This window comes from Calonectris borealis, chromosome 30 (assembly GCF_964195595.1).
Source record: "Calonectris borealis chromosome 30, bCalBor7.hap1.2, whole genome shotgun sequence".
In the NCBI taxonomy this organism is placed as follows: Eukaryota; Metazoa; Chordata; class Aves; order Procellariiformes; family Procellariidae; genus Calonectris; species Calonectris borealis.
The window spans coordinates 1,518,780-1,533,791 of record NC_134341.1 but is presented as its reverse complement, the minus strand read 5'-3'; the positions used below and the strand labels follow the sequence as shown (position 1 = coordinate 1,533,791).

General features: G+C 56.2%; 1 protein-coding gene across 1 annotated transcript; it reads left to right on the top strand.

Moving 5' to 3' along the window:
- Positions 1–7,377: 7,377 nt before the first annotated feature.
- Positions 7,378–8,579, top strand: LOC142073661 (twist-related protein 2-like). The gene has a single exon (XM_075133678.1). It carries the CDS (start codon positions 8,092–8,094, stop codon positions 8,575–8,577), a length of 486 nt encoding a protein of 161 aa, XP_074989779.1. The 5' UTR covers positions 7,378–8,091; the 3' UTR covers positions 8,578–8,579.
- Positions 8,580–15,012: the final 6,433 nt, after the last annotated feature.

The following is a 15,012-nucleotide window of genomic DNA, read 5'->3' as shown; positions in this document are numbered from 1 at the left end:
CTTTCCCACAAATGCTTGAGCTGATGTTGGAGGATCGCGTGGCTCTCTGCATGGGGCAGATGGAGGTCAGGATGGCTTTGACGTACTGGATCCTCTCCAGTTCTGTGCAGAGAGAGGTAACTGCACACAAAAATACATATTTGCTTCAAACAAATTCCTTTTAAAGCAAGAGACCAGGTTCAGTGCATTAGGGGAGAGAAGAGTCAACTTTGTTGGCTTTATTGGGATTTCAGGATCATGCTCAGGGGGGAGGGCAGGGACCGTTTGGTAGTGGGGTGGCAAAGGGCATGGCCATGCACGTGGTAGAGGTGTGTGAAGGGTGGATGAGTAGACAGCTACGTATGTGTGGAGATGGAATTACAGCTGCAAGAGGTGTCCAGAAGTTGGATGCTGGAAGATCCGCGGGATGGGCAGAGGGTGACCCTCAGATGAGCCCTCCTAAGGGTCAGGAAAAGGCAGAAATGGGCTGGAACGGAGCCCAGGGGTGCAGCCCGCAAAGATAAGAATGGCTGTATTTCTTCTTGTGAGCCCCCACACTTCAGAAACTCTGCTTTTGGGGGCTAATAGCTGCAAGGGAAGGCTTTGAAGCCTTTGCAGGGGAGAAGCAGGCCTGGAGCAGGGGGGTTAGGCAGCATTTACACCTTCAGAGAGGATTAAACCATGAAACTCCCTAGGAGCAGAAGACGAGCCTTTGGTTTCCCTTCCCACAGAGCGGACTGGAGGCTGTAGGATCTCCTGGCTGGAAGTGACTCACCGCAGGCGTAGCTGAGCTGATGCACAACGTGATGGAAAGACGCTTCCTGCTGACCCAGCCACAGCCGTCGGGATCCTCGCTCCATCTGACAGTGAGTCACTGACCTCTCATCCTTGGGTTACTGGTGCTAGCCCAGGTCCAGCTGGGTACTGGGAAGCACTGGGCTGAAATGCAGAGCTCCCGGTCAAGCCCTCACCTGCAACGTGCCCACAGCACGTCTTGTTTCCTTCCCCTTGAATGCATCAAGCAAACCTGTGGCATCGTGGCCCGTTCATCACCCAAACCTGCTCATGAGGCACAAATCTCGGTGCCTCCGGCCGAGGGAGCCGGGAGAAGGTTGTCCTCAGCCAGATGTGAGCAGCGGTGCAGGGCGAAGCGCGTGGAGGTTTGCAGAGGGGGGTTTGCTTTGCACCAGGAGAAGGAGCTGCACATCTGGAGCCAGGGTCGGGTCCTGCAGAGCCAGCGAGCTGCGGTCAGCGGGGATGGGCACCTCACAAGGTTCCTCTCTGCCTGGCATTTAAATCCAAGGCAAGAAATTAAAGGCAAGAATGACAGAAAGTTTTTGTTTGCTCCTGAGGTGCAAGACAACAGCAGCATAAGCACAACTACCCGCAAGCTATGAAGATGATGGAGCCGAACTCTTCTTGGTAGCGTTGGGTGACATAGCCAGGGTGAGCAAAACACCTCCTATCTGGGCAGAGGAGCTGGTCCAAGAAACGTTTGCTGAAGGGATGAAGTAGACTCAGGGTTAGGCTGCTCACGAGGTGGGAATGGGTTCTCTGCTCGCAGGAGTGCCTGAGCTCTCGGGCTCTTGCTCCCTCCTCCCAAAGAGGTTCTTTGCCTGCAAAGATGGCATTTGTCCTCTTCATCCCATCTCCTGGGGCAACGCTTGTTCAGGTATCTGCTGACCACAGCACGCACGCGCCCACCTGCCCCATCGTCTGGGGTGCCCTCCTGGGGTGGCTTCATGTCTGCGAGGCATCGCATGGGGTTTGCAAAGCAGCTGGGTCCTTCGGAGGAGAAAGCTGGAGTAAATAGGAAAAGCAACCGCTTGTGATGATCTTTTATTACTAGCGGGAAAGCGGATCCTGGGGGGGTTGATCCACTGCAGCGCTGCCTGGGACTGATGCAAATTCAAGGGCAGAGCAAGGTCACAATCACAGCAGCGCTCGGTCTCCCAGCCAAGGCTGCACGACCGGCTCCGCTGGCGGCAGTGGCCGGAGGAGGGCTCGGCTCGGCTGCTGTGCCCCGGCGTGAGCCCATCGCGCTCGGCTTCCCCCCGAGCCTCGGCTCGTGCGGCGCCAGGGCTGGGCTGGAGGCGGCTTCGGTGGGAATTATTCTGCTCGCGGGGAGAGCGGGGAGGCTTTTGGCAGCGAGACCCAGAACATGGCGTTTTGCTCCTTTGATGGCCAGATGGAAACAGATGGGGAAGTAAGGGGGGGGGGAGCCCCGAACTTTCACATGTAAAAATTAACTGGAACGGGATGGTCGTCAGCGCGGGGTGGTGGTTGGCATCTGCGGGCGGCACGCGGGGCGTCCCTCCATCGCTGGCCACGGTGCCGCAGCTCATCCCACCGCCCCATCCCGCGGCTCCGCTCCCGGGGAAGGGGCAAAGCCAGGCAGAAAAGCACCGCGGCTCACTCCCAGTCTCACCAGCAACACCGCTGGCCAGACCCCATCCACCACCCCGCGTCCCTTCTGCCCCCGGCTCGGGGAGGGGTGCAGGGGGTGCGTTTTGGTGGGGAACATCTTTTAGTTCTTAAAAAGTTCAGCAAGTTCCAGGAACATTATGTCACTTTGACAAGGAAATGAATTGCGAGGCCATCAATCAAAGCTGCAGGCGCGCAGATCAAAGGACCCCGCAGCGCTCGAGTTCCCTTTTACAGCCAGAGCCCTGCACGATCCCCCTCGCCCATATTCCCTGCGGTTGCTGCAGCAACAGCACGCTACAGCGGATGCTTTGCATTTTTATTCGCACCACACATGTTTCCACTCTAACACTGCAATAACTAGAAAAACCTGCGAAACCAAAGCTGCTTCCCCAGCCTCCAGGGGCAGCGGCTATTCCTGGCTCCCTTTAATGTTCTCAATTTATTAGCGTTATCCTCCTTTTTTTCACGCAGGATAAAATAGAGATTATTTTTGTCCTCTCTAACAAAGAAAAGGAGCTTGCAAAAAAAAAAAAAACAACCACCCAACCCCTCTGCATCGAGGCTCGGCCTCTGATTTTGTGCCCAGAATTATTTGCAGGCGTAATCATGTCCTTGGCCATCAAAGCGATGCTATCGACAGCACCGGGCTCACACATGGACCGTGTTACCCCCGCGCAGCCCCAGCTCGTCGGGCAGGTTTGCAGCCCCGTTTTACCAGCGAGCAAACCGAGGGTGGAGCTGGGGGTGGCACTTTCGCAGCTTCCCTGGCCCAAAACGGCATTTGCACACAGACCGTGATGTATGTCCTGTCCCAACCCCACCAAGGGCAAGTCGTTGCATCTGCGGAGGTTGTTGGGGTTGAGCCCAGCTCTCTCGGCCACTCCTCTTTACGCTGTTACAGCAGATGCAGCTCTGGTTTATGCCACACAACACAAGAAAAATCATGGGTTCAACCTCCCCCCCAAACCCCAAGGATGCAGAAACCTCCTGTCCACCATCCTTATACCCATGGTGGTGGAGCATCAGCTCCGTACCGAGCTCTTCTCCAGCGTGCGTTAGCCCCAAGAACCCAACCCTGAGACCTTCTCCCACCACAGCCAGCCAGCTCGGTGTGTCTGACAAGGTCGGGGCAGATCCTCACGCTCTAGATCCAACTCAGAAAAGCCAAAAGATGTGACATCACCAGTGAAGAAGAAGCAAATTGCTGAAATGAATGTTTTTTATTTGAGAGTGGTTCCTCTGCACTCCCATGGGGTGTCCTGAGTGGGACGGAGCTGGACCTGGAGGCATGGCAGTGCCACACTGTTCTTCAGACCATGCAGAGAGCAACCACCTCTTGCTCTGGCGGACCATCCCTGCAGACCTGTGGCAGATGGAGAGAGGCCAGGATGTCCCAGGACAACGTTCTGACGTTTGTGAGAGCTGGTGAGTTGTGCTGAAAGGAGATGAGTAAGTGGTTGTGCCAGTGCTCAGCTCTCCTGGGACGGAGAGGAAAGCCTGGTCTCCCCAGGGACAGCATGGAGTGGAGCTGGCATCACCAGGGGGTTCGGAGACCTGCTTACGGTGGAGACCAAAAGGGCTTGGCTTGTTTTGCAACCAAGCAGATGGCAGAGGGGGGTCAGACAGCTCCAGGACTGAAGGCTGGTGAAGAGCATCTACAGGCGGTGCGAGGCTCAGAGACAGAAATAGGCTGAGGTTGACCAAGATGTGCTTTCAGCCCACCAAAGGATGCGGTTTTGAGGGGTCACCTCAACCCCTTTCTAAAGAAACCTTGGCCCTCACCTCGACCCCACAAAAGAGCTCCCATTTGAGGTCCTACAGCCTCTCTGAAGGTATGGGTGTCCCTCAGCCCTGTTTTTCCGGGTGATGGGCTCCCTGCTCCCTCGCTCTCTGCCCACGTGTGGCTTGCTAGTGTCCTTGCTTTCTTTTTTTTCACCTTTCCTTTCTTTCCGAAGTGCTAACTGGCCCCGCAGGAGCCCTGCAAACCAACTTCAGATCTGCTGAGGACACCCCGGGGCCGGGGCCATTTCCCACCTAACCCAAAGAAAAGCTGCTCAGGAAAGACGGATGTGAGCAGTGAGAGGGCAGAGGAGGACCAGGAGGGGAGGTGGGCAGAGGGGCTGGGACATGGTGGGAGTTCAAATCCTCCATCTGGTGGCTTCTCACTGAATCAAGCGAGCTAGGCTTCCTTTTTTTTTTTTTTCTCTGCATATTTAAGGTCTGAAATTTTCGCTGGTCTGTCAAAACGAGCGCTGTAAAACCCCCAGCTAGCTGGAAAAGCAAAGTTATTAAAACCAGTTTGGTGACTTGTGACCTTTCCATGAAAAGTTTATATTAATATTCCTCCAAAAAACACTCACTGAAAGAACAAATTGAAATGTTTAAGGGAAAAATACTCCTGCCACAAAATGTCCAAATCTGGGTAAAAAAGCCCGCTCGAGCAGTTCGGGGTGCTCAGCTGATCCTTCCCGCAGATCAAAGCTCATTGTATTTCTTCTTTTGCTCAAGGATATCAGCAACAATACCAAACTTCACTTCCTTCGTCCAAAACCATTCGCCAGTGAAATTAAATTATTTTTTTTTAAAAAGGAAAACAATAAAGAAAAATTAATAAAAAAATAAAACCCAGGCACAAGCCCGTGCCCCAGCTGGTGTTAATTGGCAGCTCCCCAGCCCTCGGCAGAGCTGAGCCAGCTCCTCCGAGCGCGGGATCAGAGGACCCTGGATCCTGCCTAAATCCTGCCCTCCCTGGGGTATTTTTTCCTCGCCCTTTGTTTTCTCTCGCTTTCCCAGGCCCCTGTGATCTATTGTCTTTCCGCATTAGGAACATCTGATATTAGTCGCTGTCTTGACAACGCTCGCGTGTGAGTAATGCGTTGAGCCGATGCCCTGCCGGCACCGCGGGCTTCGGTGAGGAGGATGGAGCAAAGCCGCCGGGCTCCATCCCAGCAGGTCTGAGTACCAACCTGTTTCTGAGCATCTTTTACTTCTTTAAGCAATATTGGGCATTTTTCAAACGTTGGCTGTCTGCTAGCTCCCATCCGTGGCTACTGCCACCCCTGACAAGTTGCCACGAACGCGGGGAGGAGGGGGCTGAGCCAAAGCCCTCTCATGCCCAAAATCATCGTCCTGCATCGCTCAGGTCCCCTGGGACAGGGGCCGAGGTGGCTCCTTGAGGTTGCCACTTGGGCCCCCACCCAGCACGAAGGATGTTGGAGAGAAACCCGTGGAAGAATGTGAAAACACACATTTCCTTAAAATAGAGACAAGGGTCTGTCCGGTGCCTGCATCCCGAGTGACAAAGCAGCAGCTGGGTGGGTGTAATTAGGAAGCAAAGGGGTTGGAAAGGGTTCTGGTGTGAGCACTGGTGGACAACGGGATGCGTGTCTGGGCAGCAAGGCTACAGACGCCTGGCAGGTCTATGGAGCAATACCCTGTAGCTGAGGTCTATGGAGCATGTTTTTAAGAAATACCTTGTAGCTGAGCTTGAATTGAGGTTTTTCTACTGGAAACGGGTGTAGCTTGCTTGAGCAAAGTTGGCCAAGTCGCTTGCTTTTATTCAGCCCCCACCTCAAAGAGCAGAGCGGCCATCCTCCTCCTCTTCAGCTGTAGGGAGTGGGTTGGAAGTTCTTGAACAGAGGTTGAAAAGAAGACTGCGGTACAACAGTATAGGTTATTCAGGATGAAGATAATACTGACAAGATGAGAATATTAATTTGTTATATGCAGCAAGACTTAAAAAAAAAGATCGTTGCCTTTTAAAGGACTTTCCCCTGCAGCCTCCTGGTCATGCTCAGCCCGAGTTGCTGCATCTGGGGGTAGGTGGGGACCCCGCCGCAGCACGGTGCAGGCTCATCAGGGCAGGAGAACTCTGCAGTACGTTATATATTTCTGTTGGTAAAATATATTATATGTGGAAACTTGTTACGTGTTATAAAAAGGCGCTAATTTAAAAATATCTATGCAGTACAGGCATACGTCAACTCATCAATTTCTGTTTTATTGATATGATTTTAGTTATTTTGATGAATCACTGACACTGTTTGAAACTATATTGTTCCCATAATACCCCTTTGTGCTCTCATTATAAGACAGAACAACAAAGCAAGATTTCAGCAAGAGTTATGGAGCTCTGCGGGGGAGGGACCCCAATATCCCCAAGGAGCACCGTGTCCCCAAGGACTTCAGCGTCCCTCCAAAGAGACAGGGTGAGAGCTCCCGACGAGCAGGGAGCAATGCCAGGAGAGCGTGGTGAGCTTGGACCGCGTCAACAGACGCTGGAGAAGAAACACCTTGGAGAGGCAGAGAGGGCGCAGGCAGGAGATGGGAAGGTTATAGGGGTTCCCAAAGGTGCAGGACTTTTTGGGAGCGGGTGGCTGGGCATGGGAGGCTGGTGGATCACCAGTGAACGCCAGTTTCATGTGTTGATTCTACTGGTGTGATAACAGAGGCTTGAAAACTATCCAATATAGTTTTTTGGGCAGAATATTTTATGCCTTGGTAGTCCGACTCTGGACCTCCAGCCTTGGCTAAAAGAGGATGCAGCTCTCCCAGCATTTCTGCAGGGAGGAGAAAGTGGGTTTATTTGTAGGCAAGCTCAGGAGTGGTGTAAGGAAGCAAGAGTGGTTATAGTGCTTGATTTCCCAGGGAAATCAGGGGCAGGACTGGCGGTGGATCCACCCTCTCTACCTGCAATAGCTGCCATATTTATTTGAGAGGAATTTGATGGTGGATGAGGATCGGCTTCTATCTGTATAATGAGGGTTATTGTAGACTGCCAGAAATGTAGACAGAGGAGGAGAGATGGACGGATGGATGGATGGAGGAAGGGATGGATGGAGGAAGGGGTGGAGGGATGGATGGATGGAGGAAGGGATGGATGGAGGAAGGAGTGGAGGGATGGATGGAGGAAGGGATGGATGGAGGGATGGGTGGATGGAGGGATGGGTGACTGGGTGACTGGGCGGGTGGATGAATGGATGCAATCTCAAGTTCATACTGCCATTTCTCAAGAGCAGGATGGATGCCTATCACTGTTGCTTCTTCCTTTGGACTCAGAGAATACCCTGTATTGCTCATCGAAACATCCATTGCTCCACATTTCCACTTCAATCTCTCATAGATAAAAGTCTCCTATTCCAAACTGGACAAGTGAGTATTTCTGGCTGGTTTTTGCAGGGTCAACTGGGCATAAAAAAAAGAAAAAAAAGACTAAACCCCAAAAAAGCCTCCTCTGAACTCCATGGCTGGTGCTCACATTAGCATAGGCAATGTCCCCTGACATCCGGGCAGCAGGCAGGAGCATCTGTGCCGGAGGGCTTGGGGGTGTCGGTGGAGGAGGGAGGGAGGAAATCTGGAACCCATAAGCTCCACTGATGTTTGCGTTACCTTGCACGGCTGCATTGGTCTGTGTCTGGTCCGCCCACGGTCCTCCTCGCCCTATCAGCAAGAGCCATTCCCCAAAGTTATTCGAACGCCCTCCTCTCCGTAGCCCAAAGGAAAAACCAACCGAGCTCCTTGGAGGGCTCCGCAAGGCTTGGGAAGTTTGGGGAAGCTGAAGGGTGGATGCTCCGGGCTGCACCTCTTGAGCGGGCGCTGGCTGCTCTCCAGGCCGCCTTGCCCATGTGCTGTGGCCGTCGCATCTCGTGAGACCCCAGAGCCCTTCGCCTGCAAGGTGCCGAGAAGATGAAGGAGGAAAGCATGTGCCCGGACTCCCCCGAAGGCAGCCTGGTCACCAGCGAGGAGGAAGGCGAGCGGCTGCACAAGAAATGCCTCCGCAAGCGTGGCCAGGGGGGCAAGCCGGCGGAGGACTGCGGTGCCCCCTCGCCGCAGGGCAAGCGGAGCAAGCGCAGCCCCGTCCCGCAATCCTTCGAGGACGTGCACACGCAGCGCGTGATCGCCAACGTGCGGGAACGCCAGCGGACCCAGTCGCTCAACGACGCCTTCGCGGAGCTGCGGAAGATCATCCCGACGCTGCCTTCCGACAAGCTGAGCAAGATCCAAACCCTCAAGCTGGCCGCCCGCTACATAGACTTCTTGTACCAGGTCCTGCAGAGCGATGAGCTGGACCACAAGATCACCAGCTGCAACTACCTGGCCCATGAGAGGCTCAGCTACGCCTTCTCTGTCTGGAGGATGGAAGGGGCTTGGTCCATGTCCGCGTCCCACTGAGCCGGGGTACGTATCGCCACCTCCCCGCCGACACCTCCGCACATCCCTCGCTCCGGCATCCTCCACGCATCTCCCCAGCTCGGTCCCGCGGGGGAAAACGCACAGCAGCCGCCCCCTCCTCACGCTCCACGTGCAAGCGATTTGCTTTAACGAACCCCAGACGCTGCCAAGGCCGGCGGTCGGAGGAGGTGGCGGTTCCCAGCCTCGCCGGGGCCGGTAGGACGTTGCAGGGGGCCGAGCCGCGGAGCCCTAAGGCAACCGATCTCATTTAGCGGGGTCTGGTCCGGGGCAGGCTAGTGAAAGGTTTAAAACGAGGGCTTAAAAATCTGATTTATCCTCCCAGGGTAAGCCGGGAGGGCGCGTAAATCAGCAGACACCCTCCTGAATGTGCTGGGGTTACCGAGGTGTCAAAACCACACGAGCGAGACCAGCGGCAGCCCCGCAGCCGCCGCTGCTGCCGCCCCCACCGTGCGAAGAGCCCAGCCCTGTCCTCGCCGCCCCGGCGACACCCGGCAGCCGTTCCCCGGCGCCGTTGGGTGGCCCTGGGGCCTCCGGCCCGCCGGGCTTCCTCCCATCCCTCTCCCAAAGCGCTGCAGGTACGATGGGATCCGTCATCCCTTCAGATCTGCAGGCATCCTGCGCTGCAGGGAATAAAATATTGAGTGAGGATGCTGGGGCAGCGAGGTTTGCACCCCTTGTTTGGTGTGCTCAGCACCATCCAGCCACCGCCTGAGCACCCTTTCAATCGCTGGCAAAGCTGCTGAGAGGGGGATAATCCTGTTTTCAGTCCCTTCGGTCTCGTTGGGCTGGGGAAAGGGGGAACGGCGGGAGAAGGGTCAGCTACGTGCTAAGGTTTCCTGCAGCCCATGAGCAGGAGCAGAACGCTCCGGAGGACATTCCCAAGCCGTGGAGTTTGGGGACGCTTCATGGGAGCCCAGCCCAGCTCCCAAGAGTCCCCGTGTCCCCTAAACAGGGTGAGGGTTTCTGGCTTTCCTCGGGCACTGACTCTAACCCTTGCCTTGTGCCGGCCCCCGCGCTGGGGGTCAGAGACCGCCGGGTCCTCGGGGGAAGCCGACGGCAAAAGGACTCTCATTTTTCTTGCACCCACCACTAAGGGCTGCAATGTGGAAAACCCTTTGATTCTTATTTTCTGCCAGCTGTTGGGGTCAGCCTCGTGCAACCTCCTTACGTGCCATTTCTCCTCCTGGCCGGTCTTACTGAAGTCCCGATTCAGTGCAGGGACCCACGTGCCCGTGCCCACCCGTGGTCTCCCTGCAGGCAGAAGCAGCATATTTATAACACGAGACAGTCCAGACCCTGTGATGAGCAGTGCTGAGCGGGTGCAAGACCCTAATTAAAGCCGCGCTGAGCCCAGCTGGGGCAGCGAGCCGGTGCGATGCTGCAGCCCGACGTGCGACCCCCGGTCCCCGCCTCCTCGTGGGTGCAGCCTGGCGAGGACGAGGGGCTGCCGGTGCCTTCGCCTTCAGGGTATGTCTAGGGGGAAGCCATAGCGTAAAAAACAAATCTGCTCTCCACCCTGGTCTTATGTTTCGAAAAGCCAGAGGGAGTGGGAAAAGGAGGAAAGTGGCCTTTCTGAGACAAAATAAATCACAGCAAATCCCTGCAAAGTGGCCCGAGTGATGCCCGGGCAGGCAGGGACCCTCTGCCGTGGCCGGTGTCCCCCCCCGAGCACCGCTGACCCTCCTGCCTTTGGGTTTTGCCACTTCACAGCCCTGAATTTCAGGCCAGATCTGCAGATGTAGGTGCAGCCGCCGGCTAAAGATGTTGACCAGCTCCCAGGGGGATTTCATTTAAGGAGGTGCCACATTTAAACTCTTGTTTTCCTGCAAACCTTGCCAAGATCTCTTCTAACCAACAGAAAACCTGCCAGTTTTCTAAATCCGTGTACAGATTTCAATTATCTGGGGCAGACCCGGTTGTTTAAAAACTGATGAGAAAGACTTTCCTTGCGGGCAGCAGGGTTGCTGCCCCCGAGCCGTGGCTGGGTGCTGCCAGGGACACCTTCCCCTTCGGCACAGCCAGAAGCGAAGCGTGTGGTTACTTGTTCTCGCTTTGAGAAGCCAAAAAGCTGCCAGGGACAGTCGGGTTGCTGACCCCCCCGAGCAGAGCAAGCCCGTATCCCCCCCCGAACCCCCCGAACCCTCTTCTGGGCATCACATTTTTGCAGCCCTGTGAGTTTTGCGGTTTGCAGCTGGGTTACCTCTTTCGGGGGATGCGGGTGCTCCGTGCATGCTCCCAAAAGACGGGGGCTGCTCGGCACGGCTTTGCCCCGCTCCTAGGATCGCAAGAGAGGTGGAATCAGCCCGGCAGGAGCGTGGGTTTCCTTGGTGGATGGTTTTTAAGAGCTTCAGGACTGCGCTGACGAAGTCCGTGCTGACGAGCTGTGCACTTCGTTAAAGCCCCGCTGAAGGCATTGTCACCTTGGGGAGGTGTGAGGGTTTTGAGCCCCCTCCCCATCGCCCCCAGACTCGGGGCCGTTGCTCTCGGCGCGCGCGCGTCTGCTCCCGGGTGCGTGTGTGGGCTGACGCGCGGCTCTGCGTCCGGCCATTGACTTGTAGACCTGTTTATTTAAGCTGAGTGCTTGGCAGAAACTGTGTTCTCATGATAAACAGAGGAATTAAAGACCCTTAGCGATCTTAAAGACCTCTCTACTAAATGAAAAAGCCTCCGCGTAAAACCCCTCATGTCCTGTGAGCGTGGTACTCCCAGCGTGCTCATCTTTGCTGGTTAATATTCATCCCAAGCGGCTCTGGTGCTTGCCTGGAGGCAAAGCATCCTTCAGCTGAATAGATAATAATCTGCTTTGTGCCAACCTGCAGCGGTATTCGGTACCAATTAGCAACTCCCAGTTGGGCAGGGAAGTAATGGGAGGAGGATTTGCTAAGCAAAGACCAAAAAGAGGGAACAGCCACAGGGGAAGTGATGCCGGCGTTGGAAAGGCTGCGTCCCTCTCCCGTAAGTGAATTAACCCAGCGCTTGCAATGGGACTGTAATTTTATAATGTAAAGCAGCTAATGGCTGCTGCGAGCGCCGGCATACTGGTCTCCACTGGAACCCAGCCTATTAAATATCAAAGGGCGCTGGAATAGCTGGATGTGGATATGCCCTTGTTAACCAGGAGACATCATCCGGGGAAAGAGGGATTGAGCCCTCAGGCAAGAAAAATAATGTTTGAAGTCCCCCAAGCTCACGGTTTTTCAGCACAGTCTTGAGCACATTAAAATGGTTTCTTTTCCTGCTGGAGGAGAAAATGAGGCTGGAAGCTGAAACTGCTGGGGGGGGAAGACTGGTGGAGTTGTAAGGGGTGATATTCCTTGCCCTTCATTTGTCTCCCTGGATTTATTGTCTTTCTCGCGTTGCCCTCACTTAATTGTCTATCCTGAAAGACCTTGGATAAATCTTCCCTTTGGGGACTGTTGCTCTTGCTTGGAGTCTGCTTTGTCGGGTGGATGTTTCATTTTCTTTTATTTATAAATACGTCTCATTGCACAGTATTAAAGCACCAGGGTATTAAAGGAGCTTGGGGAGACCTCCCTTCCCTATTCAGATCTGCTCAGAAAATGCATTTAAAGCAGCATCTGCTTCAAAAAACTGAGATCCCTCTGCAGACTGGCAAGAAAGCACAGTCCCGTCTGGCTGAGCTGCCTTGCCAGCCCGGATCGGTCCTTCAAAAGCACCGAGAAGTGGGGCCATTCGCTCACTGCTGGTTAAACTGGTGGCCCAGGACCCCCGGGCTGGGTTAGGGCGAGCCCAGGCGCTGGGCTCCTCCTCAGCCAGGTCCAGCGGGCGAGGAGTTGCTGCAGGAACCACCTGGCTTTCACTTTTGGTTTGAGCTCCCAGAAGAGACGAGGAGTTGCCCAAATCCTGGGAAATCAGTGCCTGGGTGATTTTCCTGCTTTCCATTCGGGTCAAGGGCTAAGTACCAGCCCTGCTCCGTGCTCCCATCCACGCGCACTAGCAGGATTCTTCTGGGATTTGCTCCTGGCTCTGCCGTGGAGCAGGTTTAGGGGCCAGAAGTTTCCTCCAAAGGCTGCTGTCTTCCCCCACTGAGCTGGGGTGGCATTGGCCACGGCGTCTGTAGGGTGGACAGGCAGAAGAAGAGATGTTTGGTGCCTTGAAGGCTCCAGCTTTGGTGCCCCGGGGCAGGAGGAGCTGCCCTGGATGAGGGATGCGGGACGTTCCCCAAAATCCCAGGGCTGATCTCACGCGCTGGCTCTGGGTAAGGACGCGGGACCATCGGGGCTGGGGATGCTCAGCCCACCCCGTGCCGGGGGTGCAAGGGGTGGCATCACCTTGATGTCCCGGAGCTGCAGTTCCCGGAGCCCAGCCCGGAGCAGGGAGAGCCGCAGGCCCAGCCACCCCTCTCCAGGTCCCTTGGCTCGAGAGCATCAGGCACAAGGACGTGTCAAAGGGCGACTGGGGCTGCCGTTAATTTTGCTGTTAGAAAAGCCTTTTTCCAGCAAAAACTTCCACTTTTCTATTAAAGAGAGAAGAACTCAACACCGAACCTGCCCGGGGGGAGCGGGTTCTTCTCCATCGCAGGCAGGCAGGTTCTCAGCACTACCCAGGATTAGTTAAAATTAAAACAGAGATAAAATTACAGAGCCGGCCCTCGCGAGCATTAAAATGTCTGCCGGTTTACGATCCCCGCGAGGAGACGGGCTCGCTGGATCTCAGCTGCGTTCGGTTAGCCCAGAGGAATGCCTTTGAAACGAGCCTGTATTTCATCGCCGAATGTCACGGGAATGCACCTGGGAGCTGCGGGGGAACGAAGGAGATGCGTTAACGAGACGGGCTTTGCATTTAATTTCCTTTTATAGGGCTGTACCTGAGCAGAGGCGAGGGTGTTAATGCAGCGGAGGGAGGGGAGGGCCGCTGCCAGCCGGGGCGGTGAGGACGGGCTCGCAGAGCGATGCCTCTCCCCGGCTCCGTGGTCGGGTCCACGCCAGCCCCGTGGGCGTCCGTCCCCAAGCCCTGCACGCTCGGAGCAGGGCTGCGCTCCTCTGGAGGCTCCCGCAGCCCTTCGGCAGCCGACGAAATGGTGCCGCGAGGGCGTTATTTGGCGTTAGACCTCGTTGGCTTGAGACATGGCTGTGCCGTGAGGCAAGGGGAGGTGATTAACTTGTATACGGGCTGGGTGGGGATGCTCGTGCCTGTGCTTCCCCCAAGCCAGGACGTCCCCGTGCCATGCCGGTTGGACGCCAGCCTTTTTGGTTGCCCTTTGTGCCAGGCACCGTTGCCCTTGAGCACTGTGGATGTGCACAGCGCCCATCACAGACCTTTCGGACCACGGTCCCAAAGGGACAGCGATGGGACACATCGGGCTTTGGGGACTTTTTCCCTCGGGCAGGCTCTGTCCTGCCTGCAGGGAGGGTGGGCAGGGGCTGCCCCCAGCAGCCTGCGGCCCCCGTCTGCATTACCTCAGCCGGTGCCCAGGGATGAATTATTGGAGGGTTTGATTTATTCCTCTCCAGGCTCCTCTCCAGAGAGTTAAAGGTCTCGGCTATTGCGCAAGGAAGGACTAGAAACGCAGGAGGCAAAGCAGGGGGGGATGAAATAAAACCAGAGACCTGGGGGTGATGGGGAGGAAGCCCAGAGAGCACCAGGGCCTGCAAAATGAAGGCATTGCCCCACAGGGCTTGGTTCCCCTCGGCCCCCCCGTGCCCGGTCCCTCAAGACCTGCTGGAGCCGTTTCTAATCTCCTCCAGCCCTTGCAGGAGACGTTTCCCCCTGCCCAAGGTCCGGCTCAGGCTGCCGGCTCGGCTGGCCCCGCTCTTGGCTCGGTTCACCCGCACCGCGGCCCCCGGCTCCAGGCTGGCGTCCGGCGTCGGCTGGAGGCGCCCGGCGGCTCCGCGGGGTCCCCTCCAGCGTCACCCCCCTGGGGACAGCCTGGCGTGCTCCGGGCTGGAGAGGGACAGTTCATCACAGGATAACGCAGGGGAGGGAAGGAGAGACGAGCGGTTCGGCTGCTTTCCTTCTCCATCCTCCCAGAGAAGCGTATTTGGGGTAAAAGCTGTGATTTTTTTCCATGCTCAACGGTCCCGGGCTCAGGTGCGGGGCCGTTTCCCAGCGCGTCCCATGCAAAGTCTTGCGGCTACGGGGAAGTCTGCGAATGCGAAGCACGAAGGCTCAGGAGCCAGCGACCGAACACGCTCTTCCCCCCGCTGGCTTCCCAGCCGAGCGCCGGATTTTACATGATTTTGGGAAGCCTGGACTGGCCGTGCCGAGCCAAAACCTCGGTGACTTGGCAGCCGGGCTGACCCTGCCTGTCTCCCCTTAGGTCTTACGCCTCCGCCTCGATGGAAACAAGCAGCAGCTCGCCAGCGCCCGGGCACCCAGACCCAGCCACCCCGCTCTCCTCCAGCACCCGAAAAACGACAGCAGCCTCCCCGGCGAGCAGGAGAGCACGAGCCC